At 60.7% G+C, this 21645-nt stretch overlaps 2 protein-coding genes across 4 annotated transcripts; one reads left to right on the top strand and one right to left on the bottom strand.

Moving 5' to 3' along the window:
• Positions 1-277: 277 nt before the first annotated feature.
• On the bottom strand, positions 278-9794 carry HCN3 (hyperpolarization activated cyclic nucleotide gated potassium channel 3). 2 transcript variants are annotated; one of them, XM_063420353.1, is made up of 8 exons: positions 9184-9794; positions 5819-6248; positions 5531-5692; positions 4874-5092; positions 4334-4480; positions 4013-4253; positions 3011-3175; positions 278-2510 (listed from the first exon to the last, which is right to left on the bottom strand). In XM_063420353.1, exons 1-8 carry the CDS (start codon positions 9492-9494, stop codon positions 1366-1368), a joined length of 2820 nt encoding a protein of 939 aa, XP_063276423.1. In that variant the 5' UTR covers positions 9495-9794; the 3' UTR covers positions 278-1365. The 2 variants fall into 2 exon arrangements, with proteins under 2 accessions (XP_063276423.1, XP_063276424.1); XM_063420354.1 differs by having other exon boundaries at positions 5819-6084; positions 9184-9239.
• Positions 9795-10380: 586 nt separating this feature from the next.
• CLK2 (CDC like kinase 2) lies at positions 10381-21098 on the top strand. Of its 2 annotated transcripts, none has more exons than XM_063420455.1 (13): positions 10381-10543; positions 12993-13162; positions 14614-14848; positions 16543-16636; positions 16983-17049; positions 17353-17469; positions 17689-17855; positions 18264-18358; positions 18650-18779; positions 19494-19576; positions 19790-19869; positions 20036-20126; positions 20441-21098. In XM_063420455.1, exons 2-13 carry the CDS (start codon positions 12993-12995, stop codon positions 20621-20623), a joined length of 1512 nt encoding a protein of 503 aa, XP_063276525.1. In that variant the 5' UTR covers positions 10381-10543; the 3' UTR covers positions 20624-21098. The 2 variants fall into 2 exon arrangements, with proteins under 2 accessions (XP_063276525.1, XP_063276523.1); XM_063420453.1 differs by having other exon boundaries at positions 16540-16636.
• Positions 21099-21645: the final 547 nt, after the last annotated feature.

Here is a 21645-nt window from a genome sequence, read left to right as displayed (position 1 = left end):
CACGACTCGCACACACATTGCACACTACTGTCTTGGGGTGGGGAGGGGAGTGTGGGGCATCCGTGGGGACCCCGGGCCCCTGTTGGGTGGGGGGTGACCCCACAGTCCCACACGTCACCCGGGCGCTGCCCGGGATTGGCATCTCTTTGTCACAGCCTTTTGCTCCTGTGGCACTGGTGACTGGCATCTCCAGGCAACCTGGAAACGGGACTGCAGCGCAGGGCAGGGGAGCAGAGCCCGGGCCGAGCATCCTCCCGGAGCCACAGGCACTGGGCTCCCTGCAGGTGACCCTGTGAGCCTCCTCCTGGAGCCACAGAAGGGTCCTGCAGGTGACCCTGTGAGCCTCCTCCTGGAGCCACAGAAGGGTCCTTCCAGATGACCTTCTGGATATCATTCTGCAGCCACAGAGGGATCCTCTTGGACTGACCCTCTGAGCGTCCTCCTGGAGCTGCAGGCAGCAGAATCCCCCCAGGCTGCCCCCACGGGGGCACGTGGGAGGGCAGCCACAGTGCCCGGGTGTGGGGCAGAGCCCTGCCCAGCAGCACATCCCAATCTCACTGGGACTCAGCGCCTCTGAGGCAAAACGGTCCCACAAGCTGGGCAGAGGGACTGAGGGGCTGCTCAGTGGAGAGCCCTCCGCCCCCAGCATTGCCCCTTGGCACTCCTCACACCAGGGGAGCCCTGCCCGGGACCCCCAGGTGCTGGCACTCTGGGAAGGGGGCGTGCTGGCCCTGGACCCCCACGCTCTGCCTGCTCAGGGAGCCCCTGCCATGGGCTCCAGCCTCCTCCCTCCACTGGGCAGTGGACCCAGGGGGCTGCCTCTCCCTCCTCACCCTAAAGGCAAAGGTGCTGGGCAGAGCAATCTGGGGATCGAGGTGGGCGTGGGGCAGCCACTGCTGTGACAGAGCACAAGCTGGAGGAGCTGTCAGCTCCAGCCTGGCCCCAAAGTCAGGCTGTGGGACACGCAGCACAGAGCTTGGGGGGCCCGGCCCCCAAGGGGCAGTTATGGGGAGCTGAGCTCCCCAGAGAGGCCAGAGTTTGGGCAAGGGCTCTGACCTGTCCTATGTCTCCAGGATGAGGGCAGAACTCAGACTGTGATGAGCAAGGAGAGGAGAGCCCAGGCAGGGTGACCCCCTTGGAGCAGTCAGCAGAGCCCCCTCCTCATCCAGGCTGGGCCAGCTCTGGGGCTAGCCCCATGCTCATCCCTGCCGTGCCCCCGTGCCTGAAACAGCCCCTCCATGGCCCCGGGTGCTGCCTCTCACCTCATTCTCCCTCCGACACCGCGGGCCTGGTGCTCTGCTTCTGCTGCCTCCTCTGCCGCCGGGGTGCCCGGGTCCCTCCTGCCTTGCTGGGTGCCGCCAGGACTCACATGTTGGATGGGAGTTTGGGCTTCGCCGTTTCCACCTCGGGGCTGAAGGCCACGGAACCCTTGCGGGAGGGCCCTGCTGCCTGCCTGGATGCAGAGCCCGGGGACTGGGCCGTGGATGCTCCCGCCGTGGAGCGGCCGGGCTGAGCCAGCGGTCCTGGAGGCATCTGCTGCGAGTGTGCGGGCTGGCCCGGGACCCCCGCACACGGCTTGGCGAGGAGTCCGGCCACCGAGGGCGAGGACCTGCGGGCCAGGTTCCCTGCAGATTTCCTGCCCTGCTTCAAGGAGCTCCCGTCGGCTTGCTGGGCCACTTTATTGGGAAGGGAGGGCTGGGAGGCAGAGAGGAGCCGGACATCCTGGGTGAGCCGCCCCACCGGCAGACCCTGGATGCTCCTGTGCTTCACCAGCTGCTGGGGCTGCATCAGGAGGGAGATGTGGGAGCCCGTGGCCCGGGACAGGCTGTAGTGGAGCGTTCTTCCCGGCGGCAGCGCCTGCTCGGAGCTGGGGGACGCAGCGCCCGCCGCTTGCTGCAGCAGCGAGGTGGAGAGCGAGGCGCCTCGGGAGCGGGAGAGCTGGGGCTGGGGGCCAGCCGGGGGCTGCTTGGCCCCCGCTGGCATCTCCCCCCTCTGCCCGGCGCGGGGCAGGGGCTGCGCCCCGGGGCTGGGTCTCTGGCCCCCGCTCTCCAGCGGCGCCTGCGACTGGACCATGGGCGAGGAGGGCGAGCCGGCGGCCGGCGTCTGGAGGTGGGACTGCACCCCGGACGGGGAGCTCACGGAGGAGGGCCGGGAGCCCCCCAGGCTGGGCTGGGAGCGGCGCACCGGCTTGGTGAGCAGGGTGGCCTCAGGGGAGAGCGGGCTGGAGATGGAGGAGGGCGGCAGGAAGATGTGGGCCTGCAGGCTGTGCTGGTGGGTCAGCGCGATGGCCACGTTGGTGGTGGCGGCGGCCGTCTGCAGAGGAGCGTGTACCAGCGGCTCCCAGATCACCGGCTTCCCGCTCAGCTCCCGGCCCATCGCCATCTGCTGCAGGTCCTGAATGTTGTGGGCCACGTCCTGGTCGTGCTTCACGATCTGCTGGATCATCTCATTGTTCAAGGGCCCCGAGCTGTGCTCGGCTCGCTTGCGGAGCAAGATGGAGTTCTTCTTCCCTGGAGGGGAGGCAGGAGTGTCAATGACCCTGGGAGTGTGGGCTCTTGGGGACACTGTGGAGGGCAGGGTGGCAGTGGGGAAAGGACAATAAAACCTCACCAGCTGTCCAGGGGAAGCAAGACCCTGGGAAAGGTCCAGACTGGAGCAGTGGAAGCAACAGGGACAAAACAGGGGAGTCATGACTCCAAAGGGACAAGGGGCTGGGGTCCTGCTTGTCCTCCACAGGCAAGGAAGGGTGAGGACAAGCAGCTGGTCACTGCGAGTCACTGCAGTGACACATTCCCAGGGAAACCTGTCCTATGGCACAGCCTGGATCTTGCTGGGAGGGAGAGAGGGGAGCAGGCTCCTTCCCCCTGCACCCCATCATTGCTGGGCACCCATGGGGCTGGGGCACTGTGACCAGCTCATCCCAGCTCTGTGACTCCATCCCCTATGGGTCTGGGGGCCCGTGGGCCCTGGCAGTGGCTGTAGAGGTGGCTGTGCTGAGCCCACTGCTCACCTATGCGGTCCAGCCGGTCCATGGCCACGGTCTCGAAGGCCCTGCGCATCATGGGGTACTCCTCCAGCACCTCGTTGAAGTTATCCACGGCCAGGGAGTAGAGGCGGCAGTAGGTGTCGGCTCTCACGCTGGCCGTGCGCCTGCCCCGTGTCAGGAGGCAGATCTCTGCAGGGACACGGGGCTGGGGTCAGGGTGACACAGCCACCCACCCCCCTCCCAGCCGTCAGAGCAGGAACAGGACTGCTTGGCACCCCAACACCCTGCTCAGAGGCGGAGCACAGCTCAGAGGCAGGGACAGACCCAAGAGCCTGCACAGCCACGGCTGTCTCCTTGTTCAGGCACAGCATTTTCCTCTCTCTGCAGGCCATGGAGACACCCCCAGGTGTGGCTGCTGTGATGGCCTGGCCTGTTTCCCTCCCATACCCTACAAACCCATATCCTATAAACCCATATCCTACAAACCCATATCCTACAAACCCATATCCTGTAAACCCATATCCTGTAAACCCATACCCTATAAACCCATACCCTACAAACCCATACCCTATAAACCCATATCCTGTAAACCCATATCCTGTAAACCCATACCCTATAAATCCATATCCTACAAACCCATACCCTACAAACCCATACCCTATAAACCCATATCCTACAAACCCATGTCCTGTAAACCCATACCCTATAAACCCATATCCTATAGACCCATATCCTATAAACCCATATCCTACAAACCCATACCCTATAAACCCATACCCTATAAACCCGTATGCTATAAACAGGCTCAGATGTTCTGCTCTGAACTCCCCTCCTCCCTGGCCAGCAGTGGGGTAGTGGATGCTCCCTCTGCCCCAGCCAGACAGAACTGCGGTGAAGTGGATGCCAAGATTTTGGCACTGGGCAAGAGGAGACAAGCAGGCAGAAACATCAGGGCTGCCCCACCTTCTGCTCCCGGGCAGCTTTTGGCCCCTACTTTGTTCATCAGCTCCCCCAGCCCAGCCTCACCACCAAAGTAGGAGCCATCAGACAGCTTTGTCTCCTTGTTGCCCTTGGTGAGGATGCTGACCACCCCGTGCTGGATGAAGTACATCTTTTTGCCCACGGTGCCCTCCCGGATGATGAAGTCCCCAGGCTGGAAGACCTCGAAGCGCAGCTTGGTCAGCATGGCCGTCACGAAGTTTGGGTCGGCGTTGGCAAACAGGGGCATGTTGGCCACCAGGTTGCGGCAGTTGAAGTTGATGATTTCCTGTGGTGGAGGAGCAGGTCAGTGGGGACGTCACTGAGCCTGGCCCCTGCCAGCACCAGCCTCTGTCCCCCAGGTGATACCTCCTTGAGCGGCTCGCTGAGCTCCCCCAGGATGTTCTCCTCGTCAAACATCTTGCCCTGGTAGCGGTGCTCGTAGTACTCGTGGATCCGCTGGCGCGTGTCCCCGGGCAGCTTGTGGAATGACATGTACTGCTCCACTTGCTTGTACTGTTGGGACAAAGGGACACACAGAGCTGAGCTGGGACCACCTGCATGGCCGGACAGTGCGTCCCGTCTGCTCAGTGGTGTAGATACAGACAGCCCTGCTCCACTGCCAAAGGCCACCTCTGGGGCAAAGGACAGGATGCAGGTGGGCCCAGGGCAGAGGGCAGGATGGGGTCACAAAAGTGACCCCCAGTATGGACACCAGTATAGTCTCTCTCTCAATGGGCAGCCTGAGCTCCACTTGCAACAACCCAAGGGAGAGTGGCAAGGACAAAGATCCCAACCTCTGCAATCAGTAGGGCACAGCAGCTGTGCTGAGCTGGTTCTGGAGCTGGACCTGCTCGTGCCAGGACTCTTCCCCCAGCACCCAGGCCCTCCCTCCCCCACCCTGCTGACCTTCTCCTGGTACTGGCGCCGGGACGAGTCCAGGGACTGGATGAGGGCGGTGGCGTGGCCGATGAACATGGCGTAGCAGGTGGCCCCCACGATCATGCTGAGCATGGTGAGCCACACGTCGGTCATGCCCTCGGGCGCCTGCTGCCCGTAGCCGATGCAGAGCATGTGGCTCATGGCCTTGAACAGGGCGTGCGAGTACTGCTTCCCCCACGAGTCGTTCTGCAGACGAGGGACAGTGGCACTGGGGGGTTTTTGGAAGGTGCCGTGGGGCTGAACCCCCCAGTCCCACTTCCCTAAGATGGGGAGCCCAGAGACTCAGCGAGAACAAGGTTCCTCCAAGGCCAAAGGGATGAGTTCTCCTCCAGGAAGAGGCACTGGGACTCTGTGAAGCCCTGAGCAGGCATCAATCCCTGCTCTGGGGAGGAAGCAGGAGCCCCAGGGTCCTGTTCCTTCTCCGAGGGATTCCCTGACTCCAGCAAGGTGTGCTGAGATGAGAAGGTGATGCAGAGATTCCTTCTGCCCTGTCTCACTGCTGTGACCACAGAGACACTGCTCACCAGCACATCTCCCAGCCTTGGGGTAGGAGGAGACAGGGAACCAAATCCTCTCCCCACCACGGCAGATCCCAGCTAGAATCACCCCCGTCTGAGCACTCACCACCATGTGGTTCTTGGAGACCCAGCAGTCCTCAGGGAAGTCCTGCAGCATGGGAACCAGGAACTGGAGGCAGCCATCCCAGTGGCACAGCAGCAGCATCATCCCGATGAGATTGAAGATCCTCACCACGGCGCTGGCCAGGTCATACGTCATGTGGAAGATCTGGGGAACAGGCAGAGAAACTCTTCTCCTAGAGCAACCCTTGGAGCCCAGAAAGCTGTACCCTGTAGCTGGGGACCCCAAACTTGGCCTGGGACCCTGACCAGGAGATCCCCAAGGGGTTCTCACCTCCTCCCACTGGTGGATGTAGCGGATGAGGCGCGAGAGGCGCAGCAGGCGCAGCAGGCTGAGGATCTTGGTGAAGCGCACGATGCGCAGGGCCCGGGCTGTCTTGTAGACATCAGAATCCACCTGGGTCTCCAGGTCAACAATGAGGAAAATGTAGTCAACAGGGATGGAGGAAATGAAGTCCACCAGGAACCAGCTCTTCAAGTACTTCATTTTGATGGTGTGAGGGTCAAGGATGATCTCCGTGTTGTCCTCCACCACGATGCCTGTCCGGAAGTTCAGCACCAGGTCAGCCAAGAAGAAAGTGTCTGAAAGCACGTTGAAAACGATCCAGGGAGGGGTGTTCTCATCCTTGAAGAAGGTGATGCCCACGGGCAGGATGATCAAATTCCCCACCATCAGGAGCAGCATGATGAGGTCCCAGTAAAACCTGCAGGGTGGGAATGCAGGGGACAGAGCAGGACAGGGAGGAACGGGGAGAGGCAGGACAGAGGCAGTTAGACAGCAATCCCAGGATCAAAACTAGGGTCTGACAGAGTGCAGAGACGCAGATGCTGAGGAGACACACACAGGCCTGCCCACACACATGACTAACACCCTGCTGCTTGGCTGGGACAGATGTGAGCAGATGTGTGTGGAAAGGAGCAATTCAGCACCAGGCTGGGGGCCCGGGGGTACAAAAGTCACCCTGTGTGGGAGTGGGGGGGCTGTAGGAGCTTGGCAGTCCCTCTTTCTCCTGCAAGGCAGTGCATGCGCACCTATACCCCCACCCCAAAGTTGACACGTGCCCCATGGAGAATTCAGAGAGGACATGGGTTTTTCTCCCTTGAGGCTCCCTGTCATCCGCTGTCTCCCCGCCACCACCCGAGTTGGCTTAGCAGGATTTGGGATAAGCTTTGCTGGTTATGCAAACTGAGTGCCGAGCTCCTGAGGAGGATTGGGGAGGCTGCTGTGGTGAGCCAGGCAGCAGCCAAGCAAGGATAGACAATGCTGGTACCAGGGGAAGGTGGGAGGAATGTCCAGCCCTGAAGGAACTGGCAGCGTGAACAGGGCAGGAGCTGCACGGCCCTGGGCCTGCAGCACTCCTCATCCACCTCCTTTTGCTGAGGGTGGACAAGCTCGGAGGCTTTGGAGGGAAAAGCAAGAGATGCCGGGAGCAGCTGGTTATGTCAGGACACCCAGCAGCCCTGTTCACATGCAAATGCCTCTGGGATGTTTTCATTCTTCACACAGACACATCTTTTCATTCTTCACACAGACATATCACACCTTTCTCCACCAGGCTTGTGAGTCCTGGGATCATCAGAGCCTTCATGAGCCCTTGGGAAAACAAGTCCAGCTCCCACCTTCAGGTGTCCCCAGGCACCCCCTGAGTCCCAGCCCTGGTCGTGGGTGTAGGCTCAGATCTCCAAAGGTGATTTCAGGGCAGCTCTTAGTGCCCAGTGGGACCAAACTGGATTTTACAGGTGAAGGAAGCCTGTGGGGATTTCCCACCCCACACCCATGGTGGGACACGGGCACTGGGCTCTCTGCAGCTGAGGAGAGGGAAGGGAAGGGAAGGGAAGGGAAGGGAAGGGAAGGGAAGGGAAGGGAAGGGAAGGGAAGGGAAGGGAAGGGAAGGGAAGGGAAGGGAAGGGAAGGGAAGGGAAGGGAAGGGAAGGGAAGGGAAGGGAAGGGAAGGGAAGGGAAGGGAAGGGAAGGGAAGGGAAGGGAAGGGAAGGGAAGGGAAGGGAAGGGAAGGGAAGGGAAGGGAAGGGAAGGGAAGGGAAGGGAAGGGAAGGGAAGGGAAGGGAAGGGAAGGGAAGGGAAGGGAAGGGAAGGGAAGGGAAGGGAAGGGAAGGGAAGGGAAGGGAAGGGAAGGGAAGGGAAGGGAAGGGAAGGGAAGGGAAGGGAAGGGAAGGGAAGTCATGGTGCCATCAGAGGCTTCTTCAGAGAGAGAGCACCAGAGCCTGACAGGGGGTAGGGGGAGGCACCCTTTCCTCAAGGAGCCGCCCCAAGGACAGGAATGATGCCACCCCATCAGAAACCACCCCAGGGCCAGGAGCCACCCCAGGGTCAGGAGTGACCCCAGGGCTGTGAGGAACCCTATAATCAGGAGCCCACCCAGGGTCAGGAGCCTCTCCCAAAGTAACATCATTCTGCCCTTGGCCTGGATTTGCTGGGCCAGGCAAGGAAATGCAGCTGAAGCAGAAGGGGCCTGATCTGGCTGAGGAATTGTCTCCTGCACCTCCATGCTGTGCCATGAGAAACTGAGCAGGGAAGCTGCCTGTCCCTGTAGCTGTCCAAGCCTCCTTGGAGCTCTCATTTCAGATTTAGGCTTAAGCTCTTTAGGACAGGCCTTGTCCTTCACTACGTGTCAGACTGAACACCGGGGCCCTGATCTCCATGCCCTTTATGTATCTCCCTAATGTGATAAACACAGGAGTAATCCCCCTGCCTGTCCACCTGCCAGCTCCCCTCACGGCGCTGGTTGCAGGAGCTGCTCCTGCCAAGCTCAAGGCTCACAAACTTTGGGATGGTTTCCCTGAGGAAAGGGCTCACAGGGCTGGATGTCACGCTGGGGTGGTGCAAGGGACCGAGTGAGCTGGGGCCCAGTGGTGAGGGGAGATGGCTACAGGTGCAGGGGGGACCCAAAGGTTGCTGGCCCCGTTCTGGGGTGCTTCCCAGGCTGAGGACATCATCCATGTCACAGCTTGCTGCGGGAGATGCCTGCCTGGCAGCTTCGTTCCCCGTGGAGAAAGCCCACCCTATATGACTCAACATCCCCGTGACACCCAGTTCCTCCCACATCAGCCATCCCCGAGCTCCCACTGTGATCCCGGTGACACCGAGAGCCAGGCCCGGCTCCTCGCTGGGTGACCAGCCCCGCTCCAGCCGCGGGGAGCTGCATCCCCGGGGGATGGAGGCTCCTTATCAAATTAAAAACAGCATCGAGAAGGGCGGGGGGAGCTGTAAGGGCAGGCAAAGCCCAGCAACCCCTGCCTCCGCCTCCGCACGCCCGGGGCCGTGTCAGCTGAGCTCCGCGGCTCGGCGGAGCCGGGCGGCCCCGGGGCACCGGGAGCCCCGAGAGCTCGGGGGTGCTGGGGCAGGACAGAGTTGTCCGTGCGGGCGGGATAATCCCAGACGGGAAGGGGCTGGGGCAGCGCGGCCCCGGGCTCCGGCGGTCCGCAGCCGCCTCGCGGGCCGGTGCGGAGCCCCGGCTACCGGCACTTGTTGCCCCTCCGTGTCGGGCTGCGGGGCCGCGCTCAGCACCACGGACAGCGGCGACGGGCACGGGGCCGGGCGGCGGAGCCGGAGCCGGGACCGGTGCCGGGATGGGGGTCGGTGCCAGTCCCGGGGCGGGGGTCGCGGGGCCCCGGTCCCACCTGAAGTCGCTGTAGGGATGGATAATCCAGGCGCCCGCCGACTTCACCCGTTGCCGCTCGATCTCCACGGCCCGGTGGCTGCCGAACATGCGCAGCGAGAACTTGTTCACGGCGGGCTGCAGCATCGCCCCGAGCTGCCGCTGCACGAACGTGCCCGCCGCCGCCGCCTCGCCCTCCGCCACGATCTGCTCCGTCGCCGCCGGCGAGGCCGGGGCCGCGCCCGACGTCCCCGGCGGCGCTCCCGCTGCCTCCCCGTCCAGCACCGGCGGCTTCTCCCGCGGCTCGGGGCTTCGCCGCGGCGCCGCCTCCATCCCGCCGCCGCCGCCTCGCCTCACGTTTCCTTCAAACGCCCTTGCCCGGGCGCCCTGCCCGTCGCCCCGCCGCACATGCCCGGCCCCGGGCGGGCGGGCGCTCGCTCGCCGCCCGCGGCCGCTCAGCGAGGGCTCACGAAGCTCCGCCGGGGCCCGCCTGTTGCGCACGCTCCGGCGCGGGCGCGGCAGCCGCCGGCAGCTGGGAAGCGCCGGCGGCACCGGAGCGGCGGCGCGGGCAGCGGCGAGGCCCGGGCGGCACCGGAGCGGCGGAGCCGGCGGGACCCTGCGGCGGGCAGGGCGGGCGGGCGGGGCCTCGGGAAGGAGAACGCGCCCCCCGGTCCGGCCGCGCCCCCCGGTCCGGCCCCGCCACCGCCAGAGAAACCGGAGGGGGGCGGGGCTTCAAGGACAGAGGGGCGGAACCACACATTTGGGACCACTCCCCCTAGCCTAGCCCCGCCCCATCACCGGCAGCCGGGTGAGGAAGGGCGTGGCTTGGAGGGATAGTGGGTGGGGCTACTGGCCATAGTCCCCGCCCCTCCGGTCTAACCCCGCCCCAGGGCGGGTAAGAGGCGGGGCTTCCGGGAGTGGTGGGCGTGACTATCAGCATAGGCCCCGCCCATGGCTCGACCCCGCCCCTCGGCGCCGTCCTGCCGCTGTCAGGAGGGCGGGGTGTGGCTTGTGGGCTGAGGTGGGCGGGGAGATCTGCCCTGGTCCCGCCCCTCGGATCTCACCCCGCCCCTCGGCCTCGCCCAGCTAGCGCCGCTGGGGCCGGGAAAGGGGCGTGGCTTAAGGAGGCAGCTGGGCGGGACGAGCCGCTCTCGGTCCCGCCCCCCGGTCCTAGCCCCGCCCATCGGCCTCACCCTGCGTGACGCAGCTCCGCGCGCCTACGTGCGTGCGTACGTGCGCGCGTACGTGCGTGCGCGGCCCCGCGGGCTGGCAGGACCCGGATCGGCGGCGGCGGCGGCGGGAGCTGGAGCGGGGCCCGGGGGCCCACGGCCGCCATCACGGATTTCCTGTGGGACAAGCGCACCGGGCTGGCTGCGAGGACGGTGCGGCGCTGCGCGGCGCGGGGCGAGGTGGGGCGGGGTGGGGCGGGTAGGCCGCGGCCGACGAGGGCGGCCCGCGGCGGGCCCGGCCTGAGGGTCGCGGTGGAAAGCGGCGGCCTGGGTCTTCCCGCGCGGGCGGCGGGGCCGGATGGCCCGGGGGGACTGAATCTGGGCTTCCCCGCCGAGGCCGCCCCGCCCGAGGCCCGTCTCTGCCGGTGTCCCGGTGCTTCCGGCCCTGCACGGCGGAGGCCCCGCCCGGCGCGGCCGCCATCACCGTCCCCAAACCGGTCCCAGCCCCGCCGCGGAACGCTCCGGTGCTCGTTCCACGAACACGGGGCTTGGCGGGCCGCCAGCGCCGCTAAACGCTCCCTTCAGTCAGCGGCTGGAAGCGGCGAGGCTCGGGGGGAGCCCAGGGCAAGGCCCCCGTGCAGGGGGAACGGAGCCCGTACCCCGGATCGCCCCATCCCCGGGCCGGTCCGGCCTGTCCGAGCCCTGCCGGTGATGTCAGCGCAGGGCGGGGACGGGGACGCAGCCCTGGGCATTTTGGACGGGGGAAATTGCCGCGGGAGCTCTTTGGGAAGAGGGAGCTTCGGCTTCTATTCCGGCCCTGGCACAAACTGCCCAAAAAGCTGTGGCTGCCCCATTCCTGGAGTGTTTAAAGCCAGGTTGGACGGGTCTTGGCTAGTGGAAGGTGTCTCTGCACATGGCAGGGGGTGGAACTGCGTGAGCTTTGAGGTCCCTCCCAGCCGTTAACATTCCATGATTCAGTGATTTGTGCCTGGAACCAAAATTCGTGTGGGGAATGTTTGAGAGCTGTGGAGCACGGCCTGTCCGGGTCTGAGGGGCTGCACCCTGCTCACCTCGGGATCTCCTTGGCCTCTCGTGTTCCCCCAGAGGGGCAGAGCTGAGCTGCAGGGCTCTGTTAATGTCCATTAGGAGGAGAAGGTGTGCTCCTGGCTGGTTCCCTGTGGGCAGAGGGGACGTGTGTCACAAATCTCCTGAGTTGGAAGGGATCCACAGGCATCAGCAAGTCCTGCTTCTGGCCTTGCCGGGGACACCCCAACAACCCCACCCTGGGCATCCCTGGGAGCGTTGTCCAAAGGCTCCTGGAGCTGTGGCAGCCTCGGGGCTGTGCCCATTCCCTGGGGAGCCTGCTCAGTGTCCCAGCACCTACTGGGGGAAGAACTTTTTCCTGATATCCAATCTACCCCCCCCCCGACACAGCTCCAGCCCTTCCCTCGGGTGCTGTCGTGGGTCACACAGAGCAGAGATCAGAGCTGACCCTCCTGAGGAAGCTGCAGCCCCTTGAGATCTCTCAGTCCCAGCTAAACCAACCAGATACCCCCAGCTGCTCCTCATGTGGCTCCTTCCCCACCCCGGTGTCCAAGTGTTGATGTCTCTTGGCAGTAAACCTGAGGCATCTCTTGAGGAGCTGTTCTCTGGCCGTCTGTTACTGGTGCACAGGAGGGGACTCTGGTGATACCCAGGGCTCCATCTCACCTTCCCTCAGTTCTCCTTGGTGCTGCTTCTTTCCTTCTTGGGCAGCTTAAAGAGAGAGGGTGCAAAAGCTGTTCCTGAAGCTGTGGGCAGTAGAGATGTGTGTGAGGAAGAGATGAACCTGGGAAAGAGAGCTCACGGGGCAAGTGGGAGGTCTCATCCTGTCTTGTGGGGCTCTGGGATCTCTCAGACGTTCCTCCCCTCTCTCAGATTCCCTGACACACTCACACACGCTGCTGGCAGCCTCCCTGCTCTACGCTGGTTCCTGTCCTGTGCAGCTGTTAATGCAGTCCCTGCTGTCCCCACGGGTGGTTCACAGGGACCTTGCTGTCCCCATGGGTGGCTCACAGGGTCCTACCATCCCCAGGAGTGGCTCACAGGGTCCCTGCCGTCCACAGGGATGGCTCACAGGGTCCCTGCCGTCCACAGGGATGGCTCACAGGGTCCCTACCGTCCACAGGGATGGCTCAGAGGGTCCCTGCCGTCCCCAGGGGTGGCTCACAGGGTCCCTGCCATCCCCAGGGATGGCTCACAGGGTCCCGCTGTCCCCAGGGATGGCTCACAGGTCCCGCTGTCCCCACAGGTGGCTCACAGTGTCCCCAGGAGGGGCTCACAGGGTCCCTAGGGTGGGTCACAGTGTTCCGCTGTCCCCAGGGATGGCTCACAGGGTCTCTGCTGTCCCCAGGGGTGGCTCACAGGTCCCGCTGTCCCCAGGGGGTGGCTCACAGTGTCCCCAGGGGTGGCTCACAGTGTCCCCAGGGGTGGCTCGTGGTGTCCCCGGGGTGGCTCACAGTGTCCTGCTGTCCCTGGGGGTGGCTCACGGTGTCCCCAGGGTGGCTCACAGTGTCCCCAGGGGTGGCTCACAGTGTCCTGCTGTCCCCCGGGGTGGCTCACAGTGTCCCCGGGGTGGCTCACAGTGTCCCCAGGGTGGCTCACAGTCCCTGCCGTCCCGCAGATGCCGCACTCCCGAAGGTACCGCTCGTCGGAGCGCAGCAGCCGCGGCAGTTACCACGAGCGCTACCGGAGCCGCAAGCACAAGCGGCGGCGGACGCGGTCGCGCTCCAGCAGCAGCGAGCGGGACCGGCGGCACCGGCGGGAGGACAGCTACCACGTCCGATCCCGGAGGTGAGCGGGGCTCCTGCCCGCCCTGGTGCTCAGAGTCACAGAGGTGTGAGGTTGGGAGGGACATCTGGGGTCACAGGGACACGTCCAGGTGGGTTTGGGATGTCTCCAGAGAGAGAGACCCCGTGTTCGCCCTGGGCTGCTGTTCCAGTGCTCCGCCACCCTCCATGGAAGAACTTCTTCCTTGTGTTGAGGTAGAGCGTGGTGTGTTTTAGTTTATGGCCATTGCTCCCCATCCTGTTGCTGGGCACCACTGAAAAGAGTCTGGCACCATCCTGACACCTGCCTTGGAGATCCTAATGTGCAATAATGAGATTTCCTCTCAGTCTTCTCCAGACTAATGAGGCCCATCTCCCACAGTCTCTGCTCATTAAAAGAGATGCTCCAGTCCCTTAATCATGGCCTAGTCATCCATGTGACCTGGGCCTGCTCTGAGCTGTCACAGCCTGGGCAGTGCTTGTCACCAAACCCCCTCATTCCTTTCTTAGGGAAACTTCCCTGTCTGACCACCCAGGAGCCCCTGTGGCAGTGCCACTCCACCACCTCAGCTGGGACTGAGGCCCCTTCACAGTGGTGGCTTCAGTGACCCAGTGGTTGCTCTGTTTGACACCCTGCACACCCCACACTCCCAGTCAGACCAGTTTCCTTACTGGCTCAGCCCTGGTTTCTCACAGCAGAGTCTTGGATGTCTCAGTCCTTAAAAATAGCTTATTCTTGGTGCAATAACAAAGTAACACCTCTAGCTGGTGCCTTCAAGGAGGGGTCCTGAGCAAAGGACCGGTTGAGCTTTTACCCCTTCACAGTCTGAGTACAGGAAGATCTGGGGTGTCCCTCAGTGTCCCTCACCTGGCTGGGACACAGGTCCCTGTCCCCCTTGTTAATGCAAACAGTTGGCAGCTCGTGGCTTCTGCCTTGGGCTCCCACCCCTCAGCTGCCACTGCCCCTGGGGCTGCCAGCACTGAGTGTATCCCCTCTTCTGTGTCTTTGTGAGACACCTGGAGCACTGCAGAGTTTTGGTGTTCCCAATGTAATGAGCACATGGAACTGTTGGAACAGGTTCAGAGGAGGCTGGGAGGACTGGAACACCTTCCCTATGGAGACAGGCTGAGAGAATTAGGGCTGGGAGAGTTTTCCAGCCTGGAGAAGAGAAGGTTGTGTGAAAACATCACAGCACCTTCCAGTAGTTAAAGGGGCCTACAAGGAAGCTGGAGGGGGACCCTCCTTAAGGAACTATAGTGTTAGGACAAGGAGTAATAGGTAAAAATTGAAAGAGAGAGAATTTAGGGTAGACAACAGGAAGAAAAACTTCCCTGTGAGGGCGATGAGGCACTGGCACACAGGTTGGATGTGGATGTCAGTATTCAAGGCCAGGTAGGACAAGGTGATCTGGTCCAGTGGGAGGTGATGACAGTCTTCAAATCCATCCCAACCCCTCAACGTTCCCTCCTGCCCAGCTACGACGACCACTCTGCAGACCGGCGGGCCTACGACCGGCGTTACTGTGACAGCTACCGGCGCAACGACTACAGCCGCGAGCGGGGCGACGCCTACTACGAGCCCGAGTACCGCCATTCCTACGAGTACCGGCGCTCCCGGGACCGCGAGGGCAGCTACCGCAGCTGCAAAAGCAGCCGGCGTAAGCACAGGCGGAGGCGGCGCCGCAGCCGGTCCTTTAGCCGCTCCTCATCGGTGAGTATCCTGCTGTGCCGCGCCTGCCCTGTAACCTTTCTCTCCCAGGTGCTGAGCTGGGTAAGTAGAAAACTCACTTTCTAACGCTCTCTCGGACTCGGCTCGAACTGTGTGTGGTAGAGAACTCATGGTGCAGAGCGTTGCTGCCCACGTCCCCGTTTGCTGTGGGCAGCGCTGCCCTGTGCTGGCTGGGCACAGCTGGCTCAGACCCTCTGTCAATGCTGCCCGCTCAGGTGGGGGGACAGGAGTGCCCCGCGAGGCTGGCGGGTCCCCAGGGTGGTGATGCTGCATCTCCTCCCGGTGGTGCTGCTCGTGCAGCGCTGTGTAGGAGCCCCAGGCAGGATTTGTGCAAGGCTGGAACAGCCAGCGCTCAGCTGGTCCCAGTCCCAGAGAGCCTGTAACAGGTGACCTGCCCCTGTGGTCCCTGCTTTGGGCTGTGGCAGGAAGCCTCTGGCTCTGAGGGTTAGAACCTGCTCCAGAGCAGGATCCTCCTGGGTGGGCCCAGCTGATGTGGGGGGTCATGCGAGAGGCTTTGCGGAGGAGCAGAGCTTTTGGACCACTCAGCTCAGGTGGAGGCAGAACCATCCCAGGCTCTTCCTGGCAGCATCCCTGGCTTTCTCTTCTTGTCTGTTCTGCTGTTCACCTTCCACTTCTGTTAGACCCCAGGCACGTTCTCTGCTCTGTGTGTGGAGCTCTCAGTGTTGTCTGATCTGTTCTGGCTCTGTGTCCAGGGAGGGGATTGGGGGCTGGATTTGGGTCCCAGGTCTGCTGGCTGGTTGCTCCCAGGTATGGGGACACTTAGCTGAGGAACCGAAGGCAGGAATTTTTCTCTTCTCTGGCATAAACCTCTTATCTGCCTCATCCCAGGCTGTCCCTGTTCCCTGTTGGGTTCTGCTTCTCTTCTGGAAGTTAGTCCTTCCAGGGCCAGCTTCTTTGGGGGAGGGTCTAGAAAGAAGTGTCCGTCTTTTCCCCAAGCAGTCACTGCAAACTTCCAGTTTTGGATGGATCATTGTATCTAGAGCTGCTTTTCCGAAATCTTGGAATTCATCTTTCCCTGAGTGTCGGAGCTGGGGGAAGCTGTGTGGGCGGTCACTGGAATGGGATGGGGGTGCCTGTGTGGGCAGCCTGGGCCTGTGCAGGACCTCCTGGCACCCGCCTCCCGCCGCCCTTGCTCTGCGGCGGCCCCGGGGCTGCCGGGAGCCCCTCCCCGGTGCCTTCTGGCCTTTGGCATGCTCAGGCAGTCCCCAGGACCCACAGGCCAGCGCTGTTCCTCTCTGAGCCCCTGTGGGAGCGAGAGCAGCTGGCCCCTTCCATGCCCCTCAGCTCCCTCGCTCTGACAGCTCTCCTGTCACACTGGTTCGGGTTGGGGCTGTTTGTAGGTTCTTTTTTTTCTTATTTTTTTCTTATTTTTTTCTTTTTCTTTTTTTTTTTTCCTTTTTTTTTTGCTACAACAAAAAGCAAACTGTTTTTTTCTTTTCTGAGCTAGTGTGTTGTATCTTGACATGTTCCCTTGCAATATCCCTATCGTTATATATTCCTCTGTGCCGTATGAATTGGCTGGGAATCTCCTCCTGCAACCCCTCCTCAAACAACCATGTGAATTTCCAAACCAACCAATGCGTGACGCTGGCTGCTGCGCTGGTTTGAAAATCTGATTGGTGAATGATGAATTCCCTGTCTGCCTGGGCCAGCAGCGGAGTCGACAGAGCAGCAGAAGGGCCAAGAGTGTGGAGGACGACGACGAGGGGCATCTGATCTATCGCGTCGGCGACTGGCTACAAGAAAGATGTACAGCCAAATCGTAACATAATTTAGCTCTCTAGTTAAGCTCCCATCGCAGTCGCAGATCTGTCTTATCTTTCTGTTTCATTTTATTTTCATTGTTTATTAAAGAGAAACCCTCTCCTTTTCCTTCCCCTTTTGTTAAAGCTACGTTTATATTGTGTATTGTTACTGAAGTGCCAGGGAATTAGGGCAGCTGCCTTGTGCAGCCGGTGTCAGCCTTCCGCTGCTCCGGTCTCTCCAGCTGTGTGCAGGTTAGGTGTTGCAATGCATTCTCCTCTGCCCTGTGTATCGCTGCAGCCAGGTCCTGCTCCCTCTCTCAGCTCCTTCCCTCTCCTTCTCTCCCTCCCAGATGAGATTATCAGCACCTTGGGGGAAGGCACGTTTGGCAGAGTGGTGCAGTGCATGGATCACCGGAGGTACGTGGGAAAAGACCACACCTGGCAGTGGAGCCTTTCGGGCATAACGTGGGAGCCTGGGGGTGAAAATCAGTCTCTTGATTTCCAATATCCTCTGCTGCTCTGGCCTCTCACCCTCTTTGTGTTGCCTGTGTGCTGGGGGAAGCTTCAAGGCTGTTTTTTGGGCACAGCTTTGGTGGACAGCCCTTAATAACCTGCTTAACCTCAAGGGTGGGGAGGCTGGTCAGAAGGTCCCTTTCACAAGGCACAGCCCCTCTTACCCGCTCAGGGCTCACCTTGTGCTTTCTTGTGTTTCTCCCACAGGGGTGGAGCACGTGTTGCTCTGAAAATCATTAAAAACGTGGAGAAATACAAAGAGGCTGCTCGACTGGAAATCAACGTGCTGGAGAAAATCAACGAGAAGGATCCTGAGAACACAAAGTGAGTGTGCTCTTGGTGTTCAGCAGGAAGGGCCAGTTTCAGGGCTAGGGTGGAAATGGTGCTTGGTGTTGGGTGGTTGAATGTGATCCTGGGTAGTTTTGGAGGTGTCTTGGCTTGCTGTGGGATCCAGACTGAGCAGGGAAAGGAGGAACCTGCAGCAGGGGTGACAGAGCTGAGTGGTGCCTGCAGAGCTGTTCCCAACTGGAATGTTTCTGTCAGTCTCTGTGTCAGGATGTTTGACTGGTTTGACTACCACGGCCACATGTGCATCTCCTTTGAGCTGCTGGGACTCAGCACCTTCGATTTCCTGAAGGATAACAACTACCTGCCTTACCCCATCCACCAAGTACGGCACATGGCCTTCCAGGTGTGCCAGGCTGTGAAGTGTAAGTGTTCCCTGCTGCTCTCCCCATGCTCTGGGCTGGCTTGGGGAGCTGAGAAGGTTGCACTTCTGCAACTGGTGGCCCAGAGCAACAAGTTTTTGCTGTGGTTCTGAGCCTGAGCCTTCCTGGCCCTCTGGGAATGAATTCTCTTCATTTTCTGATGCTTGTGGGCTGGCAGTAGCTCAGAGCACTCCAGCATCCACCCCCTGCACCTACTGGCAATCAATACAAGAAATCTTTGTGCTTCTGCTGAAGCATTGTGGCCTGGGCTTTGCCTGACTGTTCACACCCAGGTTGAAATGTGGGTTCAACTGGTGCCAGTATGAGCAAACTGAACCAGTGACGACTTTTTGGGGGTTGCACCCTTGCTCTGCTTCTCTCTCCTCACCCCAGCTCTCTTTCTTCCCTCAGTTCTGCACGACAATAAACTCACCCACACTGACCTCAAGCCGGAGAACATCCTCTTTGTGAACTCTGACTACGAGCTCTCCTACAACCTGGAAAAGGTAACACTGCCTCGATTGGGTCTCCTCTTGGATTCTGGGTGTCCCTGACCTTGCCAGAGGAGTCAGACACAGCCCCAGGGGTTGTGGACTCCGTGCAATCCTTCGGGGCTTTGCGTGATCTGCCAGTGCTCTGGCAGTGCTGAGTGAGCCACGGTGACCCCAGGCTGGTGGCGGGAGCTGGTTTGGGGCTGAGCTGTGGGGCTGCCAAAGCTTTCCCCTCCCATGGTGCCCTCAGCTGTGTGAGGAAGGGCTGGAGCTCCCAGGTGATGGATCCCACTCTCCCCCACGCAGAAGCGGGACGAGCGGAGCGTGAAGAACACGGCCATCAGGGTGGTGGACTTCGGCAGCGCCACGTTTGACCACGAGCATCACAGCACCATTGTGTCCACCAGGCACTACCGGGCCCCTGAAGTCATCCTGGGTAGGTGCCACAGGGTCTCTGCCAGGACAGGAGTGCCCCTTGAGGACACTGGGTGCTGCCCACTGGGCTGGGAAGTGTTGGGTTTCCATATCACTCACGGGCTTTCTGGGATTTTCCTGGGAGATGGGAAGTGCTTTATTTAACAGCTCTGCAGTGCTGTTTCCTGGGAATGCTATGGTTACAGCCCTGTCATTATTCTGGGTTTGTTCCACCTGGAGAAAAGGAGGTTTGGGAGGAATTTCTCACTCTCCACAACTTCCTGATGGGTTGGGCTCTGCTCCCAGGGAGCAAGGGACAGGGCAAGAAGAATTAGCCTCAAGCTGTGCCAGGGTTGGACATGAGGAGCAATTTCTTCCTGGAAAGTAGTCAGGCATTGTAAGGGGCTGTCTGGGGAGGTTTGGAGTCCCCATTCCTGGAGGTGTCCAAGGAATGGCTCGATGTGGCACTCGGTGTCCTGGACTGGGTGACAAGGTGGGGATAGGGTCACAGGTTGCAGTTGGTGATCTTAAAGTTTTTTTTCCAACCTTGAAGATTTCATCATTATCAGCTGGTGGTTTGGCATTGCTGCCAGCTGAGCAGTGTATTGCCAGCAAAGCACCAGGAGCCTGGCTGGAATAGGATGTATTTTTTTCAGTTATTTATATTTAAAAGAAAGAGGGATTTGGACTCTTAGGTTGTAACTGGATCATTTATTTAAACCACATTGTTTTTCAGAGCTTGGCTGGAGCCAGCCCTGTGACGTGTGGAGTATTGGCTGCATCATCTTTGAGTATTATGTGGGTTTCACCCTTTTCCAGGTGAGAACTGTGTGGTGTGGGCACTTCCCAAACTGGTGAGAGGATGTTGGCCCAGTGGCCCTGGGACTGATGGGTGTCTCTCCATCTCTGCAGTCTTGTAGAAGCACCTGAGGTGTTGGCCAGGAAGGGGTTCTGGGTGGGGGAATACCCAGGGCTGGAGGCAGAACCACTGGAATCTGTTCCATTCCTTCCCTTTACATTTCTGTCCCCCAGACACATGACAACCGGGAGCACCTGGCCATGATGGAGAGGATCCTGGGGCCAATCCCTTCTCGGATGGTCCGGAAGACAAGGTGAGCAAGGGCAGCTGGACACTGCAGGTGTGCCAGCCCTGCTGCTCCGTGGGCAGTGGTTCTCCCTGGGGCAGGGAGCCCACTTTGGAGCTGCCTATGTCCCACTGGGGTGCAGCAGAGTGTGCTGTGCTCAGGTGTAACCTGCTCCCACCTGTTGCTCTGCCAGGAAACAGAAATATTTCTACCACGGCCGCCTGGACTGGGACGAGAACACCTCAGCTGGACGCTACGTCCGGGAGAACTGCAAACCACTGCGGGTAAGGCAGCTTGGCCCCTGCTCAGATTCCCCCTCTGGGCAAGCTTGGGCCAGCAGAAGGGTCAGAGCAGTGTGGCTGACCCAGGAACAGGAAGCTGCAGCAGCCTGAGTTTAGTCTGGAGGACAATGAGGGCGTGGAAGGTTCAGGAAGTGCCTGGGGAGGGGAGGGTGTGTGAAAATCTGTATAGAGGAGTGCAGAGTTCAGCTCCAGGCTGAGTGATGTCTGAACAAACCAGCCTACCCCAGCTTAGTCTGTGAGCCCAGGGAACGCCCCAGGACAGGGTGCTGAGCCTCTCCTTCTCCTCCACCTGGCAGCGATACCTGACCTCGGAGGCTGAGGACCATCACCGCCTCTTCGACCTCATCGAGAGCATGCTGGAGTACGAGCCGTCCAAGCGTGTCACCCTGGCCGAGGCCCTCAAGCACCCCTTCTTTGACATGCTGGGCATGGAGCCCAGCACAAAAATGTGGGACTCGAGCCGGGACATCAGCCGGTGACGCCACAGGTGCCAGCCAGCCCTCGGATTCTAGCCCCCGTGGAGGCCTGTGTGATTTCTATTCAGACACTTGGTGCTTTTTTTTTTTTATATACATGAGACGAACTTCCTGGACACGTTTGTAAAGCTGTTAATATGTGAGATACTGTAAATAGCCCAGATTCTCTGTCGGCCTCGGAGCACCACGGGCCTGACCCGCTGTCGCTGCTGCCGTTCTCGTGAGGTGAGGGGGCCTGTGTGTCCGTGCTGTAAATACCTCTCGTCACGTGTTGCTTTGTCTCCTGTTCCTGCCCTCCTCGGTGTAAATACTCCAGGACTCGCAGCTCTCTGTAGCTTATCTGTTTCCTTGTAAGTTATGGAACTGGTGGGACTGCATGGGAATTATTTTTTGGATCAATGTCATAGCCCATCCCCACACCAGAGTTTTATAAGAATTTTGTACAGTCTTTGTGAAAAATAAATATGAAGTGAATAAAGCACCTGGTCCAGGTTTGGCCCGACAGCAGCTGCCTGTGGCTGTTCTGCTGTGCTCTGTGGGGAAGGAGAGGGATAAAAGGAACTTTGTGGTCCAGCTCTATCCACCTGCACCATTCCTCCCAAATACACAGAGTAGGAGCAGCTTTTGGCCATCAGGGCTGCAGCTGGACCTCAGCAGATGCTGGTGTGGGGAGCAGAAAACCAGGGCTGGCCCTTTTTTTATGTCCTGGGTCCAGTGTTGAAGTGGGAGGCAGAGAAAGGACAATGAGGCCCTCAGAGAGCTGTTCTCTTACCTGAAGAAACCTCTCAGCATTAGGGGGAGCACCGGCTGCTGGTGGTGGCTGTTGGAAAAGGGGGTGGCAGGAGCCCACATCCATCTGTCCCAAGGCTGGCTGTGTTTTTGGGTCTTCCCAGCTCTGCAGGGAGGCTGAGCTTGGTTTGGGCTGTTCTCTGGGCATTGTTGGGGCTGTGTCACAGCTGATGGCAGGGGGGAGAGTCTCACTGGGGTGTGGGTGCCAGACACGCTCTGCTTAACCCTTGGCTGTG

This window comes from Prinia subflava, chromosome 31 (assembly GCF_021018805.1).
Source record: "Prinia subflava isolate CZ2003 ecotype Zambia chromosome 31, Cam_Psub_1.2, whole genome shotgun sequence".
NCBI lineage: Eukaryota > Metazoa > Chordata > Aves > Passeriformes > Cisticolidae > Prinia > Prinia subflava.
Note: the sequence above shows the minus strand (reverse complement) of the source record. Positions and strands in the feature narration are given on the sequence as shown.